General features: G+C 37.3%; 1 protein-coding gene across 2 annotated transcripts in view; it reads right to left on the reverse strand.

Moving 5' to 3' along the window:
* Nucleotides 1-18,755, reverse strand: part of Tll1 (tolloid like 1) — a 196,027-nt gene that overhangs the window by 164,360 nt on the left and 12,912 nt on the right. Inside the window, exon 1 of one of the 2 annotated variants that reach the window (XM_031339940.1) lies at nucleotides 2,153-2,185. The exons of the other annotated variant lie outside the window; for it this stretch is intronic. Within the exon in view, the coding sequence (XP_031195800.1) occupies nucleotides 2,153-2,174 (22 nt within the window). The 5' untranslated portion in view covers nucleotides 2,175-2,185. Of the gene's footprint in view, nucleotides 1-2,152; nucleotides 2,186-18,755 lie in introns of those variants that run through there. 2 annotated transcript variants of the gene reach the window in all.

Genomic DNA, 18,755 nt, shown 5'->3' on the forward strand with positions numbered 1-18,755 from the left:
TTGGAGTGCACTCTTTCCTGGCGACCCAGAGTGGCTGTCAGCATTTTTGAAATCAGTTCTGAGCAGCCACAGCAGAAATAAAGGAGTTTCTTTGTCTCTCTTTCATGCAACAGCCTTTTGCATCTAAGAGCATGCTCCTCCTTCTTTTAGGTCTCTATATGTTTCTTTTCTCAAACAGTTTGGTTTCTTTTCCTACGTTACTTTCTATGCTTCTCTTCTTTTCTTTTTTTGTATGAGTCACCCCATACAAAACATGTGCTGGTGTGGCTTGAGAAAGTCCATTGAAAGTGTGGCAAACTCAGCTAGGGATGTAAACCACAGAGCCGCCCAGGCTTAATTGTGACCATACACACCTGTCAGCACTCCACTGCTCACTGGGAAGCTATGGCTGCTCTCCTTTTGTTCTGGTCCAGCAGTTTAGAACTTCACCTTGTCTCACTATAAACTATCAAGGGAAGGATGTCAAAAAATGCTTTTGGAAAAAGCCTGCCAGGGCAAATATAAGTAACATGATTACGGAGAAAAAGGATTTGTGGGGTAAAAACTTAAGATCCACAGTCAAAGAGGAAAAATTGACTAACTAATGTTGGGAAACTGTAAAAAGTGGGAGGACTGGTGAGAAAGGAGGATGAAGTGAAAGTTACAGAGGAAATCAAGGAGAGCCTGACTCCAGGACCCACCATGCTAACTAAAGTTGCTTTTCTTACATATTGTGATGGCACCCCATGCATTCCATATGGGCATTATACGGTAATTACTTTTTTTTTTCTCTTGCTGGGTTTTTTAGTGAAACCACATAAAGAGAATAGTTAAGTCTCTAAAGTCATTGTATAAAATAGGCAGATAATTTTCATTTTTTCTAAGTGTCATCTCTGAAGGATTAACAAAAAAAAAAATTATCAGGTTTTAGAGTTAACGAAACTTCTTTCACAGATATAGCCTTGTTTACTCCTCACAACTGAGCCTAGGTTGGCAAGGAAATATCTTGCAGCTAATGCCTCAGAGGTGTGGAAACATGAACCTGAAGTGTGCCTGGGAGTCTTAGAGCAAGCTGCCTACTATGCCCAGTGCTTTCAACTTTAATAGGTTGCTGGACAGATTCGTTAAGGAAAGTAGACAGGAGGAAAATGATCACTCACCTCTCACCTAATTCCTCAAATCTACTTAAAAGTCAGATCCAAGAAACTAGAAGAGATGAAGCTAATGCTCATCTTTCCTGCAGAGTTTTGTCTTCCTTTCACACAGTCAAAACGTCTGACATTGCACAAAAGTTCAGGAATCCAACTGCATGAGAGCACGTGCTACCAAACAGCTTACAAACAGTTACATAATCATTTGCAATGAGATTTAGAGTCCTAGGACTTGATGAAAATACAACTTGATGGTATTCTAATATTTCCGGTTCTACCTCTGCTTTTAATGAAAATGATAATTAAATGAAAAAAAATCACAGCTTAATTAGTTTTTCTAAAGGAAAGACCTTAATTTTGGTCCCATGCAATTTATCAAAAGCAAACATCCTTTCCACTCGATTACTCCTTCTTTATGTTGACATTACCAAGGCCCTTACATACGCTGCTCAGATGCTCTGGAACTGAGGTTTCTAGCCCTGTTTTCACTTATAGCTGCAATTTCAGTGAGTTGCCAAGATGCCATGAACTTGCTCCACAGCCCAGGTGGAGCTTGAACCTGTAATCTTCCTCAGAATGCATCCTCTGAGCAGCTTGGATCACCATCAAACCCAGCTTCTTTAACTTTGGAAAATCCTTTGATGATTCGGACTTCATTAACTAACATTATTGGAAACACCTAAAGCTTCATTGAACTACAATACTTAGCAACAATATTTAAGTTGCCAGGAAATTTGATAGTAACCTAAATGATAAAGAATTCCCACTTACCATTTGTTCAGACTTCAGAAAAATGAAAATAGTCCAAATAACACAAAGGAAACCAAGATGAAGTGTGTCCTACCTTTAAACTATGCTTTCGCCAGACAGACAGCAGAGATACTCTTCTAAATCTGAGGCCAATGGTAATTTATCAGGGTATGATGATGTTAAACACACAGGAAAGACCACTTCTATGGCTAACATTGTACAGACCTCAGACACTGAAGGGATTTAGCCCCCCAAATTAGGAAGTCACTTACATTGCCTCTGACCTCCCATCATGAGAAGTCCAGATGTTCCTTCTTGAACTTCAAGGGCTCAGGCTGCCCAGGTATTGCCCCAACACTGCATAGAGCAGTGGTCGGCCTGGAGGTAGAGAAGCACAGGAGTATCCCAGAGTGAGTGTTTTAAACAAGGCCTACAAGAGAGGCGCTAACTCTGCATCCATGTTTTGCCACAAGCTGTTTGAGGCTATACCATCATCCCACCATAGCCAGACAAGTTAAGGATGCCGAGAATAAATGGCACTCCTCCAAAGGATGAGTCATAAGTGGGTTATAAATCCATTCTCCATGCTGCCATCCAAGGTGAAAATTTAACTTTTATGACCATAATACATTTCCCAGTCTTAAACATGCTACTATACTGTATAGAAAATCAGTTAGCTGTTTATGAAATATGAATTTTATAGACTGTAAATAACAGTAAGACTAAATAGTATTTAATTTCAATATTTGAAAAAAAACCTCCAATTTAGAATATATTGGTTTTTTTTCATATTCTATGATGCCTTTAAAAACGTACTATATCCTGATAGCTAAACTGGTTTAATGGAAATATACTGTTTAATTATGAAGTATAGAATGAAATTAATACATACTGCTTAAAACTTGGAGTAACCAACTAGATGTACCAGTGTGCTTCTCCTCATCTCTGATTAAGACTGCAGACTAGTCTAGTTCAAGGGTGCTCCAGATATACAAGTTTGATACTCCCCATTCTCATCTCAGGGAATGTGATCTCTTCATTTGTTTTAGATTTAGTGTGTGTGTATGTGTGTGTGTGTGTATGTGTTTTGCCTTTGTGTCATGTACATGACAGGTGCCCAAGGAGGTTATAAAAAGGCATTGAATCCCCTGAAACTAGAGTCACAGTTGGTTGACGGTTGTGAGCCGCCCTGCAGATGTTAAGAACTGAACTGATGTCCTCTGCAAGAGCAGTAAGTACTCTTAACCTCTAACACAGGGGTTCTCAGCCTTCCTAATGCTGCGACCCTTCAATACAAATCTTCCTGTTGTAGAGACCCATAAAAATATTTTTGTTGCTAATTCATAACTGTAATTTTGCTACTGTTATGAATTATAAATATCCAATGTGAAGGATATCTGATAGAGGATGCCTGTGATGTGTAAGGCTCAGTTGACGCCCCAAATGGGTCTTGACTCACAGCTTGAGAACCATTTTGTGAAGTGATCTTTCCAGCTTCAGCAAATGCACAGCCTTGATAGCTCTGAGGTTTATCCACCAGAACAAAGTTTCATTCCACATCGTAAACTAATCCCAGCAGTTTGGAGAAGCTGCCCAAAGTCAAAATGCAAATTGGAGAAAACAAACCAATAGGTTTAGGAGACCATGACGATTTACATTCATGGGTTTAACACTATAACTTCCCAAAGGTCTGACAGGGTGCTATTTCCTCTTCAAACCACTTCAGACACTGCAGATGCCTTTCATCTTACTCTGTAGAAACTTTCCTTTCTTCAGCTATCAACAACAACATTATGTCCCACTTTCCTCAATAATTTATTGTAAAATGGAAATAATTGTGAAAGGTTGAAATGATTATACAATAAACCACATAGGCCCTCTACATGCATTTTACCCTGGTATGTTTCCCCATTTGCTTCATCATGTATCTATCAATCCACCTCGGTCTGGGCCCTTTTCAAAGGAAATCAACTAGCATCAGCATAACCCCTAAATATCTCAGCATGCTACCTGTCATTTATTACAATCCTTTTTCCTATATTACATACACTTCAAGTATTTAAAACAGAGGGGTTCGAGGTGCATTCTCTTGCCTTTAGTTGTCTTTTGAATAACAGAAGCCAAGATGGATAACAAAATTAAAGGAGAATAGGTGCATTGTTCAACTCTGTTCCTCTTCCCTCTTCCCCTCCTCCTTCGCTGCTCCCTCAACCTCTTTTGTTCAGTATGTGTAACTTGAAACTAATTTGTACTACAGGATATCTGACTGGAGACACAGATACAGATCTGTATTGTTCTTACTCAAACACAGTATGAAATTAACATTAAATTTAAATAAAACAAACCTAAATTTAAAATGCCAAATATATTATGCCTCCATCCTTTATACTTCTAAAATAAAATCTCTAGTCTTAAAAAAAAAAGGGAAGGTAACAAAGACCTTGGTTCTCAAAAGGTCCCCTTGACCTGTGAAGGTTCCTAGAGCTTGCAGCTCCTTAAGTGGGGGAGGGGGCACCATCCCCAATGATGTCTAGGATGCTCTAGAATCCTGTATCCCAAGCATCTGGCTGTGGAGGAAAGCCTTTCACTGACACAGGAATCCAGGTCAATTGCCACAAATCTGAAAGCTTCACTAGTGAATGGGAATTGGCTTGTTTGTTTATCATCCTTAGGGCCACCCTGGATTTTCTCTGTAAAATGATTTTGGATAACAATCCATATTTTCTATATAGGGCAAAGCTCTAGTCACAAACTGAAGGAAGACTTCCTACATTCAGGCCAGTTCCTTCCCAAATAAGATGTTAACTCATGGCAGATGTCTACTATGACAGTGGAGTTGTCTATGTGTAGAAGAATGATCATTTCTGCTACAACTCTCTTTCTCTCTCTCTCTCTCTTTCTCTCTCTCTCTCTCTCTCTCTCTCTCTTTCTCTCTCTCTCTCTCTCTCTCTCATGTATGTGTGTGTGTAAGTGTGTGTGTATCTGTACATCTGTGTGCCACTAGGTCTGACCTTCTCTATGATCTATCTATCTATCTATCTATCTATCTATCTATCTATCTATCTTCATTGTCATCATCATCTATCGATCGATCATCTATCTCCCTGAGGCAAAGCCTGGCTGAGTTTGCCTACAGCTTAATTTAACAATGCCCCAAGATCAGTGCCCTTCATGGTCTCAAAAAATCCTCTTCATTCTCAGGATCTGCCTGACCTACCTATCCTGTGTCATCTCCAAAGGATTTAGAGCACAAGAACAGAACAGTTCCCATAGACACGAAGGGCATGCCCTTGGCAACGCCAGGCATAATGAAGGTTTTAGTGTCTGAAAAAAAGAAAAAAAAAAAATGAAAGAATCTCTGACAGAACCTGTTAAATGTTAGGAGCTGCTAGCCTACAGGTAAAGTCTGCAATACCACACCTCTGCACAGACACTGTCATTATCCACACTAGGTGTCCTGGTGTGAAGGCGCGATCATGAAGTTTCTCTCAGCTAGCCCTGAGCTCGCTTGGTCCTCACGTCCTCATATGATCTTCCCAGAAATCAGAGTACTCTGTGGATCTGAATGACTACCAACAAACATTCACAGATGCTCCTCCTCACTTCTTTCCATCCACACATGTACTATTTTACTAAGTAGTAGTTCTACTTAGCAGGTAGACATATACTCACACTTTTCATTGTATATTTTTAATGTAAAACTATTTCAGAGAATACATTTTCCATGTTATATATTATCTAAAATCCTAATGAAGCTACACATGAGATAGACAGACAGACAGATAGATGATAGATAGATGATAGACATACTGACAGACAGACAGACAGATAGATGTAACTTACTTAGAAATAAAATCTGAAAAAAAGAAACCATAGGTAAGCTCAAAGATTTACCAAGTATGCACAGGTAAATATTGTGAGGAGAACCTCTGAAATAGTAAGAAGAAAACAACCCTATAAACATTGCACACATACCAACAGATTACAAAAACTGACAGAAAACATCATCTAATGAGTGTAGTGAATGTATAAGATAATTGGGCATTTCTAAAGTCTATCTACAATCTCTTGATGCTGCAATAAATGATTAAATATACAGGAGAATTATTCAGATTTTTACCCATGGGCTTTCTTGTCATTCATTAATTTACCCATTGATTATACAAACTGGAGATAGCCTGATATATAAATCCTCTATATAATACCTCAGTTTAATTGGCTACTGTGAGACAGCTATTATTTTTCATGACTGCAAATTAAGGGTGAGACACAGGGTGGATGGACTCAGTAAAATGGGGTTAGAGCCTGGGAACACAATATTAACACATTTTCAACTAGATTTTCATGCCGAAGCAAGATCTGCTTTGACCTGTACGCTGCTCAGGTGAGTAAATTATATATCATTTTATATACTTTTAGGAGTTCTCTGTAATTAAGCCAGTAGTTCAAAAGTAATCCATGTGGTCTGTCTCAGGAAAAAAAATAGCACGGAGAGTTATCCAAGTAAACTCAGCTTAAAAAAGGCTCTCTCCCACTACTAACATTTGTGAGAGCATGGCAACATGGTTTCTCTAGCATCTAAATGATGTTTAGCATACATTGAGATTTATTAAATATTTATAAGATCAAATACAATTAGCTTTAGTTTCTTGGAGATTTTCATCTCAACAAATGTTGAACACTATTTTCTTAAAATGACGTGAATTTGTTAAGATAAGTATGTATTGGGAAATTTGGACAAAATCTTGTAGTTCAGGAATGGTTTGCAATAAACATGGGCTTCATTCACACTGTGTGTGGCATAATCATTATTTGAATAAAAGTTTTGCTTGTGGACTCCAAAGCATAATTAAAGTAGTATGATGATTAGAGATGGAAAAAGGCAGGAACTCAATCCAAAAGGTTTTCATTTATTATATGGTAAGATGAGGACCACTGTGGGATACATAATTCTAAACCTAATTAGCTATGATGTCCTCACACAATTGTAAGTACTAACAGATACACTCTCTGGCATCTACAATGCATTCTTGTTATAATTTACTCTCAATTTACTCAACCTTGCTAAAGTTCCTTAGCAAGATTCTATAATGAAATAATACACAAAACTATGACATATAATAATATTTTGCTTAGTCTTTCCTTCTTAACCTCTCAAACCACTGAACTAAGAAAATCTCTATGGGAGCTTACCTCAGGTAAGGCTAAGCTTCCTGGACTAGATAAGCAAAGTAGCATTCATCTCAACACTGATTTCTAGGTCCAATCAGGACAGGAAGCCTGCACCCTTTTCTATACTTCAGAACCTATCAATTTAAGAAACTCCTTCAGGCAGATTTAAACACAACAGACATGGGTCACAGAGACTGGGTGCCTAAGGAGAAGAGGAAGGAAAGCTAATCAAGTTTTGGTATAAGAAGTATAAGCAAGAAAGGATTGAGCCAGCACTAGCATGATAATTAAAGGAGAAACTGAAGTCCTCCTTAGGAGTGTCAAGTCCAGTCATCTAAATGAGAGAATACATTAGGACCAGAAAAACCCTTGGGAGACTTATTAAACCAGGAAAAAGATACCTCTATCAGAAAAACTATTGTTTTCTCTCTATGGAGAAAATGCCATGTTTAAGGACTTCCTTGGCTTTAGTGTCTCTGTAGCAAAAAGAAATACTGCTAAACAGATCCATGTATTATAGCACATTTAAGCCTCAGAACATTAAAGTTGAAGCCATGCATTTACAGGTCTGCAGGTGGGTTATTTCATGTGAGGCAGGGGTGGGGCACTAAGTTGAACAACTACCTTGAAAAGAAAGATGAGAAGATTTAAAATGAAGAAACTTGACAAAAGTCAAACTGACCCTGGTTTCTCTTTCTGAGCATCCTAAAGTGAATCATCAAATGTAACATGTCACAGAAAGAATACATCATCAAAAGACAAAAGAGAGATGTATTCAGCAATGAAGATGGGCATGAGATGGCTAGAGAGATGGTTCAGTGGTTAAGTATGCATGTAAATTATGGTTGTGTAGCTTGGTGGCTTTGTGGAACACATAACATTGGGGCTCTCTTTTGTCTTCTTTGCAGACCCCTTTTCTACAGAGTTGCCTAGTCCAGCCTTCATAGGAGTGGCTGTGCTTAGTCTTACTACAAAATGATATGCCGTGTTTGGCTGAGAACCCTGAGAGTCTTGTTCATTTCTGAAGGGAAATGAAGGAGGAGTGGATCTGGAGGAGAGAGGCCGGATGAAGAGAGGAGATCAGAAAGAGAGACTGAAAGAAGAAGAGGGAAGACAAACTTCAATTGGGACATTATATATGATAAAATAATAATAATCTTTAAAAGTGTGCATTCTGGTTTTGCAGATGAACCTTGCTTGATTCCAAGCTCTTGTGTTGTGTGGCTCACAGTTGCCTGCAACTCCATCTCCATAGTGAATCTGACATCTCAAGCTAGATAATAGCTGTATAGTGATGGTAATGTTAGTTAATCTTAATAAATCCCCAAGTATTTGCATAGGTAAATTGAATAATGAGTATTAACAAGAATTATTTCAAGTGACCAATGTGATTATTTGCATAGTACATTATTAACAAACTTAATTCTGAGCTGCATTGCATTATAACAGTAGGGCATATCACTGAATTTGAGTCACCAGATAACCTTTAATACATTACTACAAACATTTGCCTTTATATTTTAGGTACAAAAATATTCCATATTCTGGAACATGTGGCCCCATTTAGCATCACAGGATGTAGACATTATTTTGTTTTAGGGACTCTGGTCAAACTTTATAAAAGTAGCAACTAACATTTAGAGGCCACATAGATATGGTCTGTATCTTTCTACTGATGTCTAAAAAGTTTTTAAGTGAATTTTCACTTCAATTATTTCCCATTTCTCAATTTTGCTACTAAATTAAAGGAAGTAACATATCCTAACCATAAACAAATCATCTGTGCTAAAAGGAGGTGTGTTCTTCCTGCCGTGCTCAGCCTAACCTGAACCCGGAAGTACAGTAAGTCTAGAGTCTGTGTCCTCTGAGACTTTTTAATGAGCATGCAAATCCTTTCTTTGTGAAAGGCATGTGCTCTGCAATGCTAGCCTTGAGAAACTGGGTTCGAGCTTTCAGAAACCTAAGCAGACAGGCCTAGCACCCATGTTTTCTCTCAGCTAATGTTGCAGCCTATAGCTGTGTCTATCTAATAGAGCACACCAGCACATGTGTTCCCCACTCTTCTGTGGCTCCCAGTGTCTCATAGAGCACACCAGCATGTGTGTTACTCACTCTTCTGTGGCTCCCAGTGTCTGTTACTTTGCTACTCTATTGTGACCACTGATTGTTTCTGCTCATAAATACATCATCACTCTAGAAATTTATTTATACATTTGTCAGCATGGACCAGAGCATGTCATACTGGGATTAAAAAAAAAAGTGCTGTTATTATAAAATCACAAGTAACTTTCCACTTTCTTTTGTACCAGTTTCTTCATAAGGAAGAGGAGAAGGAGATAAGAAGAAAATTAAAATAAATAAACTAAATAAACATTTTTTACACAACTAAAAGTACTTATCAGTAAGAAAAAAACTGGACTTTACTTACATGTATCATGTTTTTTATAGTATGAAGTTCTGGGCATGGCCAGGGAAAATGTTGTCTATATTTTATCATAACTACAGTTTTTTTCCATTCTGACTGGCTTAAGTTCAGTTATCTTAAAACAATTTTAATAATATCAGGCTCTATATTGGTACCTCCTCATCTCCATTATATAAGACACTGCTGTGTCCCACAACAGAGATCCTGGATCACTTGTCTCATTACTAACAACCATCTCCCCACTGAAGAAGTCCAAAACTACCACTGTGAATAACATTCTAGGTTCAGCTCTCAAGCCCAGATTCTCCTATGAACCTTAAATTCAAATGTTCAATTGTCTATTTATCATCAACATTACCATTTATTTCTCTCCCTTTTAAAGTCTTACGTTAGGCTCACTAATATACTTAAGTGTTTCTGCCTTCAAACCATAGGCAGGAGCTGAGCAGTTCCATGAGCTCATGTGCAGTCTACTTACACAGAGCCTTTCTTATCTCTACTTCTGCTCTTGCCCCTTTCCCACCTCACATATAGTCTTTGACACATATGGAGCTTCATAATCTAGCCTCTCATCACTAAAGTTTAATTTTAAGCTTTCCTTACCTAATTTAATTATAATTAACATGTGATGGTACTTTCTTCTCTTTCCTTTAAACATTAAAGGAAAACATTATGAAAAATAGATTTGAAATCGGAAGCTCTGGATACTGAATATGTATGAAAGCCATTCAGTTTCTCTAAAACTAAGATTTATCTTTTAAAAGGAAGAATAATAATATTTGTCATAAAAGGTTGAATATTTTTCTTGATACATGAAAGTTCCTTGGTAAACATAAATTACTAGAGAAATAGTGCTGATTGTGGTCCAGTCATTTCTATTTACTCAAAGGCAGCTCATACACCTATTTATGAGGTGTGTGTGTGAATGGGTGTGTGTATTTAATTGAGAATTCAAAACTGAATATATTTAAATATGTGAATATACATGTATATATATATGTATATACACACATATATTCATGCCATCAGAATTTTTTAGCCTTTTATTTCATATGCTTTAGCTTCAACCAATTACTGAAATAGATGCTTACTAATTTTGAAAGAACATGAAACAGCTTTAAGGCAAACTCACATCAATAAAACTGACATTGGAAGTGATTCTGATTCCTTAATGGGACCATTCCATGGACAATATGACAATGGGAAAAAGAAAATTAAAGAAACTGACAAGTATCCACACTGTGGTCTTCCTTCTTCTTAAATTTCTTGTGGTTTGTGGATTATATTTTAGGTATTCTGAGCTTTTGGGCTAATATTCACTTATCAGAGAGTGCATACCATGTATGTTGTTTTGTGATTGGGTTTCCTCACTCAGGATGATATTCTCCAGATCCTTCCATTTCCCTAAGAATTCCATAAATTCATTGTTTTTAATAGCTGAGTAGTACTCCATTGTGTAGATGTACCACATTTTCTGTATCCATTCCTCTGTTGAGGGATATCTGGGTTGTTTCTAGTTTCTGGCTATAATAAATAAGGCTGCTATGAACATAGTGGAACATGTGTCTTTATTACATGTTGGAGCATCCTCTGGGTATATGCCCCAGAGTTGTATAGCTAGGTCCTCAGGTAGTACTATGTCCAGTTTTCTGAGGAACTACCAAACTGATTTCCAGAGTGGTTGTACCAGATTGCAATCCCACCAGAAGTGAAGGAGTGTTCCTCTTTCTCCACAACCTCGCCAGCATCTGCTGTCACCTGGGTTTTTGATTTTAGCCATTCTGTGAGGTGAAAACTCAGGGTTGTTTTGATTTGCATTTCCCTGATAACTAAAGATGTTGAATGTTTCTTTAGGTGCTTCTCAGCCATTTGGTATTCCTCAGTTGAGAATTCTTTGTTTAGCTCTGTACCCCACTTTTAATAGGGTTATTTGATTCTCTGGAGTAAATTTTCTTGAGTTCTTTGTACATATTGGATATTAGCCCTCTATTGGATACAGGGTTAGTAAAGATCTTTTCCCATTCTGTTGGTTGCTGTTTTATCCTATTGACAGTGTCCTTTGCCTTACAGAAGCTTTGCAATATTATGAGGTCCCATTTGTGGATTCTTGATCTTACAGCACAAGCCATTGGTGTGGATACTTCGGTCCTTCTTAGAAGGGAGATCAAAATACCCATGATAGGAAATACAGAGACAAAGTTTGGGGCAGAAACTGAAGGAAAGCCCATCCAGTGACTGTCCCAGCAAGGATCACCCCATATACAGTTACCAAACCCAGACACTATTGTGAATACCAGCAAGTGCTGGCTAACAGGAGCCTGATACAGCTGTCTCCTGAGAGGCTCTGCCAGTGCCTGACTAATAAAGAAGTAGATGCTCACAGTCATCCATTGGACTGAGCATAAAGTGCCCAATGGAGGAGTTAGATAAAGAACCCAAGGAGATGAAGGGATTTGCAGTCACATAGGAGGAACAACAACATGAACCAACTAATAATCCCAGAGCTCCCAGGGTTTAAATCACCAACTAAAGAGTACACATGGAGGGACCTATGGCTCCAGCCGCATATGTAGCAGAGGATGGTCTAGTGGGACATCAATGAGAGGAGAGGCCCTTGGTCTTGTGAAGGTTTGATGTTGGGGAATGCCAGGACAGGAAAGCAGGAGTGGGTGGGTTAGTGAGCTAGGAGAGGAGGGATGGGATAGAGGGGTTTTCAGAAGGGATAAAATTTGCAATGTAAATAAAGAAAACATCTAATAAAAAGAAAGAAAGGAAGGAAGGAAGAAGGAGAGAAAGAAAGAAAGAAAGAAAGAAAGAAAGAAAGAAAGAAAGAAAGAAAGAAAGAAAGAAAGAAAGAAAGGAAGGAAGGAAGAAAGAAGCTGAAAAAAAAAATGACTCTCAGTCACCTCATGTAACTTATCCTAAAGTGTGAACTTAATTCAAAGTGGGACCATACTAAGTACCAAAGCTTGGTGATTAGCATACTATAGTCCTGTTATTGAGAAGTTACAATAATTAAGTTCAAAGTGATTCTTCTTTTTAAATTAAATAATACTATACTTTTCTGCTAAATCATTTAACTGTCCACCAAAAAACTTTACGATGCGTCTCATACGCTGTATTTTAAAATTTTTGAGAACATAATATAATTAAATCACTTCCTCAGTTCCATTCATTTCTCAAATACAAAACAAGTTAAAATCAAAGCAGTATACTTTCCTTACTGCTGCTGGCCTTTAAAACATCTTTGGCATCCTGTCTTTTTTAAACTTTACAATGCATTAGGTTTGTATTACCTTATATACTCAAGTGTCCTATAAAATAGATCTATTGATTTTACTCAATTTAAAACCTTGTTTGCTAATCTATGTCTCTAAAAATTTGTATATGTAATAGTGTGTGTACTTACATAAAAAAATGAACACATACAGGAGGGATGGTGAACAGGGGAAGGGGGGAGGGAACAGGGGATTGTTTTAGTTTTTGTTTTTTTTTTTATTTTATTATTTTATTTTTTGGAGGGGAACCTGGGAAAAAGATATTGTAAATAAAGAAAACATCTAATAAAAAAATGAACACATACATGCATGTACACCATACAATAAGCACGCACATATTTAGACCTATAATAAAAACTGCAGTTCTTGTCAGTTCCTGTGCACATGTCACATTTACAATCATAATATAAGCATTCATTCAAATGAATAACCCTGACCTACAATCATGCATTATAAAATACTTAGTGTTTCCACTAGCTCTTTATATTATTCTCCTAAGAATGTTAAGTTGTTAAAAATGTTTGAAGTCATCTGTATGTACTTCTCCCAACCATTACATTTACGTGATTTTTTTTTAAATCATAAAGCTTCTGGGCCATGCTAATTTCATCCTCGGATCCTCGGGTAACAAACATTAATACTTGGGCAGATCTCCTTTCAAGTGTTTTGCTATTTCCTTCTCTATCATTCATAAATGAACAACATAAAAATAAATATTTTATTGTAAAACGCATGTTTTAGAAAACTTTTCCTTTTATGTAATGTATTGTCAATATTCCTACAGATCAAAACAAATATGCTTAACTAATTCTTTCAACTTTTTCTTTCATTGTTTTTGAGATTATAATATAATTACATCATTTCTCCATTCCCTTTCCTCCCCCGAACCCTGTTTTATACCCTTCTTTGCTTTCATTCAATTTCATGGGCTCCTTTTACATTAATCATTATCACATGAATATATGTACATACATATTACGTATACATAATATAAATATATATATAGAGAGAGCCTTCTCGATCTGTATAATGCTAATTGAACATATATTTTTATGTCAAAATAGGTAGGGGAAGCCACTAAGATGTCAATCCTACACTAAGAACTATAGATAGTCAAGGAATGCTGAGAGTGGGAAAACAGTCTTCCCCAAGAAAGAACACAACAACAGGTTATCCAACATGAAATAACTAATTTTTACAATATCTTCCTTATGGTCTCTCCTGAAAATGTACCATAATTCAGTCAGCCATTTATTTATTTCATGATAAACATTGTGAATTTTTCTGTTTTTTTTTTTTCCCTTTTAAAACAATGCTTCAATACTGATTGAACATCACATGAATGAATACACATTCCAATAAATATCCACAAGCTTTGTTCTGGAAAGCCACTGGATCATTTGGGTATTTTCAGTAGGGCTTTTCTTTCAAATTTATTTAAATTTAGCTTATGGAATAGTATGTTTCTGTATGTCTTCTTCTTGCAAGCTCGGTTGTGGTTGGCTCCCTCCTGCCTCCCTCACTAAGACCTCACCGCCTATCCCATCACTCCACAGTCATTTCACTCAAGTCGTACTGTTGGTATTGGTTCTTAGTGTTTGCTTCAGATTTCCTAGGTATGAAAATTTCTAGACAAGAAAATTTTCCAGTCTCTAACCAATGGTGGATCAATAGCAGCAATGACTTTCTCTGTGTTACAGGCAATGATGGAGACGATGCAAGAGTTTAAGCACAAGAGCATCATTGGAGCACACTTGGCAAAGCAGGCTAGTTTCCTTCGAGGCACTTTTACCAAAATCCTGATTTGTATGGATATTGATGAACAGATATGATCTTTCATGTTCAGGACTCATGTTCACCCAGAAAAGAACACTTGTGTTTCAAAAGAAAAGAGAGAGCAATCTTAACTGAAGGAGTGGCATGATACAATGGTATAATTCACAGGGAACTATAATTAATGTGTGAACAGCACAGTGTGGGTCAGTGAGTGACCTTTCTAATTGACCCCTATTCACCTACACAAGTCACTACTACTAACTCTCCTCATTTGCATGATCTGCTTCAAATAGGCTGAATATGATAATTGGAATTATCTTAAGACTTCAGAATAGCATTGTTCTATTAGGAGTGGGGGTTATAATACCTTAACACAACACAGCTACATTTCCACAAATTAAAAGAACGAAATTCTCTTTGATGCCACATAAGCAAAAGACAAGGTTGAAAAAAAGTGACTAAGTATACAATTTAGGTGAGGTTGAAATAATGTTATCAACAAGCATGAAGGCACATGTGATCTCATACAATATTTTAATTTACTTTATTTGTTTTAGATTGTTTTAATTTGTACTAAGATGGGAGAATTAGTCACTAACTCCAGAGTATAAAGTACAGTGCTAAGCATTGCCTGCTTTTACAGATATTAATTAATAAAAGTCTGTGGCTCAAGCTGGAGGAAGTGCATATTCTTTCTAGCGTGGCCTACACGGAAATTTTGGGTGTCTTTTCCTACTTGGCTAGATAGAATTGTCCTAATCAAGACTCACACAATATTTTAATTTACTTCGTTTGTTTTAGATTGTTTTAATTTGTAGTAAGATACAAATTAAGATGCAGTGACAGGCCTGTGATTGGACAGGAATATGTTGCAATGGATGATACATATGTTCATGTGTTTGCTAACATATGTGTAAAGATTTTTAAAAATTTACATATGTACCTATAGATGGAGGCCAGTGATCAACTTCAGATGTATTCCACAGTTCCTGTCGGCCTTCTTTTTAGAGACTAGCTCTTTTGTTCTGAACTTGAAGCTCATCTACTTGGCTAGGTCAACTAGCAAATGAACTCTAGGGACAATACATCTACCTGTTTTCCATTAACACTGTCCCACACTACTAGCATCATGTGAACGGTGGGCACAAATTTAGCTTTACAGAAGGCACTTTATCAACTGCACTATCCCCTCATGCCCTTAAAACCTATTAATAGAATTAAACAAGGAATGAGCAAGACCTGATTATACTCAGTACTCATGCACTAAAAGATTACTTTAAAAAATAATTTTTTCTAAATTAGCCCATAATAATGTGACTCCTGTTGAATGTAAACACTGAGACTTTACAAGTTGTTCTCAAGTTTGTGTGTGTGTGTGTGTGTGTGTGCATTTATGTATATATGTCCTGAACATAAAGGGGTTAATAAGACCAACTATGAAGAATTACATGTAAGTCAAAAGGATTTTAAATCATTTATTTACTTTCAAAACACAAACTTGGTTATTATATTATATTTCTTACTTGGCTTATATTTCTAAGCTTTCTTCTACCCCCTTCCTCCCTTTTTTCCTTCCTTCCTTCCTTTCTTTCTCTCTCTGTCTCTTTCTCTTTCTCTCTTTCTTCCTTTCTTTTTGTCTTTCTTTAGTATGTATGGATACATCCATGGTTATGTATGTGTGCACATGTGTTCAAGTATATGTGCACGTGTGTATGTGTTCATGTCTGCCTGTCTCTGCTTACACAGCATTGGAATTGCAAGGGTATACCATCACACTGCCTCAAGCATAAGCTGGCAATAGAACTAGGGTCCACACTCTTACAAGAACTTTTCTAACTGAGACAGGTCCAGTGCCCAGACCCTTCTAATCTGATCCTCTATGCTGCCTCCTGCCTTTAAAGCCTAATCTTTCTCTTCTGTAACCCAGATGCCAGCATGCCTTAATACATCCCTGGTCTTCCACTGAGCCCACAGTCACACTGTTCCCACTTGTCCTCCACCTACTGGACCAGGCCACTTACATCTCACACATCTTGATATGACTGCAATCTAGCCAACAGTCTGCTCTAAATCCACAGTAAGCCCCCTTCTCACTACAAACAGGATCAAGTTCAAAGTCTGGGTGTTAAAGGTTCTTGACACTGTATTATTCAGGATCATTTCTTGCCAAGGCATAAACTTTTACCCACCCTCTGCTCCTTTCACATTGAACCAATTCCCACTTTCCCAGACTTTCATGAAAGCCGTGACCTTTCACAGCTCCAGCTTTTATCTTAGCTATTTGGCTCTAAATGGTTGCTCCACCTTTTTACCAAGAAAAAAAAAAATTGCACAACGTCAAGATTCAGCTCAAATATCATCCTTCATGAGAAGCCTTCTTTACACCAGATGTGGAGAATTCCATCTTTAATACTAACACAATATTTTGCTTATTACACTTTGATATTTACAGTTGAAGAGTTTAGTGCCCCATTCCCCAGGTGTGTAATGAAATCCTTGCAGGAAGGGCACAGAAATGTCCGAATCTACCACATGCATTCCTGAAACAAATCAGGTACAATATATTGTTTATGTTCATTTGTATCACACAGCTTATCAGCTTACATAGACCCTGTGTACTTAATCCTCACCTGTTTTATGAACTAGCTATTACTTTCCCCATGTTGCAAATGAAAGGACTTAAGTTCAAAGGCATTGTAAGGGGAGCAAGTTAATGTAATTTAACATCAAGAGCTATGATTTATATGCAGGTTTCCTACACATACCTAGTGCTCTTTTATTAAATTACATCACCTATACTTTCTGTTGCTAATTTCTATTTTTACTTCTTTATTTACTGATATAAAATCCTTAAAAATAAAACTTCCTTTGACAACAATTTAGGAAGTTTAATCTTCATTTTCCAGCATGTTTTACATAAAATAAGTAACATAGCAGAAAGTAACTCTTTACTAGGCAAATCAGATAAAATTCAAGATTTATGGAGGTCAAGTTCATAGAGATAATTAAAAATATATGCATATGCTAAGTTAAAGAGCATTTTATATATTTGTGTGTGTGTGTATATATATGTATATACAAGTGATTAATTAAAAAGTATATATTTTAGCCACCAATAATCTTTTTTAAGATTTATTTATTTATCTTATTTATATCAACACACTGTCACTGACATACCAGAAGGGAGCACCAGATCCAATTACAAATGGTTGTGAGCCACCATGGGGTTGCTGGGAATTGAACTCATGACTTCTGGAAGAGCAGCAAGTGCTCTTAACCCCTGACCCATCTCTCTAGCCCCCACAGCTGTTATCTTAGAAACTGGGAGCTGAGACAAGAAGATCAAGGTCAGTCTTAGCCACATAGTAAATTCAAGGACAGCCTGGGCTACATTAGACTCTGTCTGAAAAACAAGAACAATATTACCCATTTTAATATTTCCCATAGTTAGTAAAATACTTTAAGGCAGGACAATTTTCTGAGTTTCTTTGCTATATCTTTTATGCATTCAGTTGTGAAAACTGACCTTAAATTGAAAACATTTGATTTGTACCTTCTTCTGGTCACACTGTCCTCACTCGATATTCAAACTACCTTTCCTATGAAATAAATCCATCAGGGTGACCTTCCAGTCTGATGGTAATGTGGCACTAAACACTCTTAGAGAAGCAGGTGGGCGTACCCAACATTCCTTGCTCTTCTTTGGGCAAGTAAATTTTTTACTGATGGACTTATGTAGAAAAAAGAGAATGGAAAATTAGGCACAGATTAATTTCAAGACTACCATATTTTGAGACATTGTCTTACCATATAACTCTGGCTGGCCAGGATCTAGCTCTGTAGATCAGAATGGCCTCAAACTCTCAGAAATCTACCTGCCTCTGACTCCTGAATGCTGGGTTTAAAGGTGTGCACCACCATACCTAACTTACAAGGCTACTGTGTGATAAAGAAAGAAAACCTTCAGAGCTTATGGCCACATCAGTCTGGTGGCTACCAGGGTTTGGCTGAAACATTGGACCAGTGTCTCAGAAGGGACATGCCTTCTTTTCCATTCAGTTGACAGGGCCCATCTATCCTGTGACTCTGATTCCACTTCAGAGGAGCTGCTTGCAATGTCAAGGACAGCAGAATTCAGAAATTGTAAGGGTTCAAATTGTTAGCACCCAGCACGGCAGATGTGGGCGGGCCCACAGACCTGTCGTCAAGACAACGGATATTCCC

The sequence above is a fragment of the Mastomys coucha genome, unplaced genomic scaffold (genome assembly GCF_008632895.1).
Source record: "Mastomys coucha isolate ucsf_1 unplaced genomic scaffold, UCSF_Mcou_1 pScaffold22, whole genome shotgun sequence".
Lineage (NCBI taxonomy): Eukaryota > Metazoa > Chordata > Mammalia > Rodentia > Muridae > Mastomys > Mastomys coucha.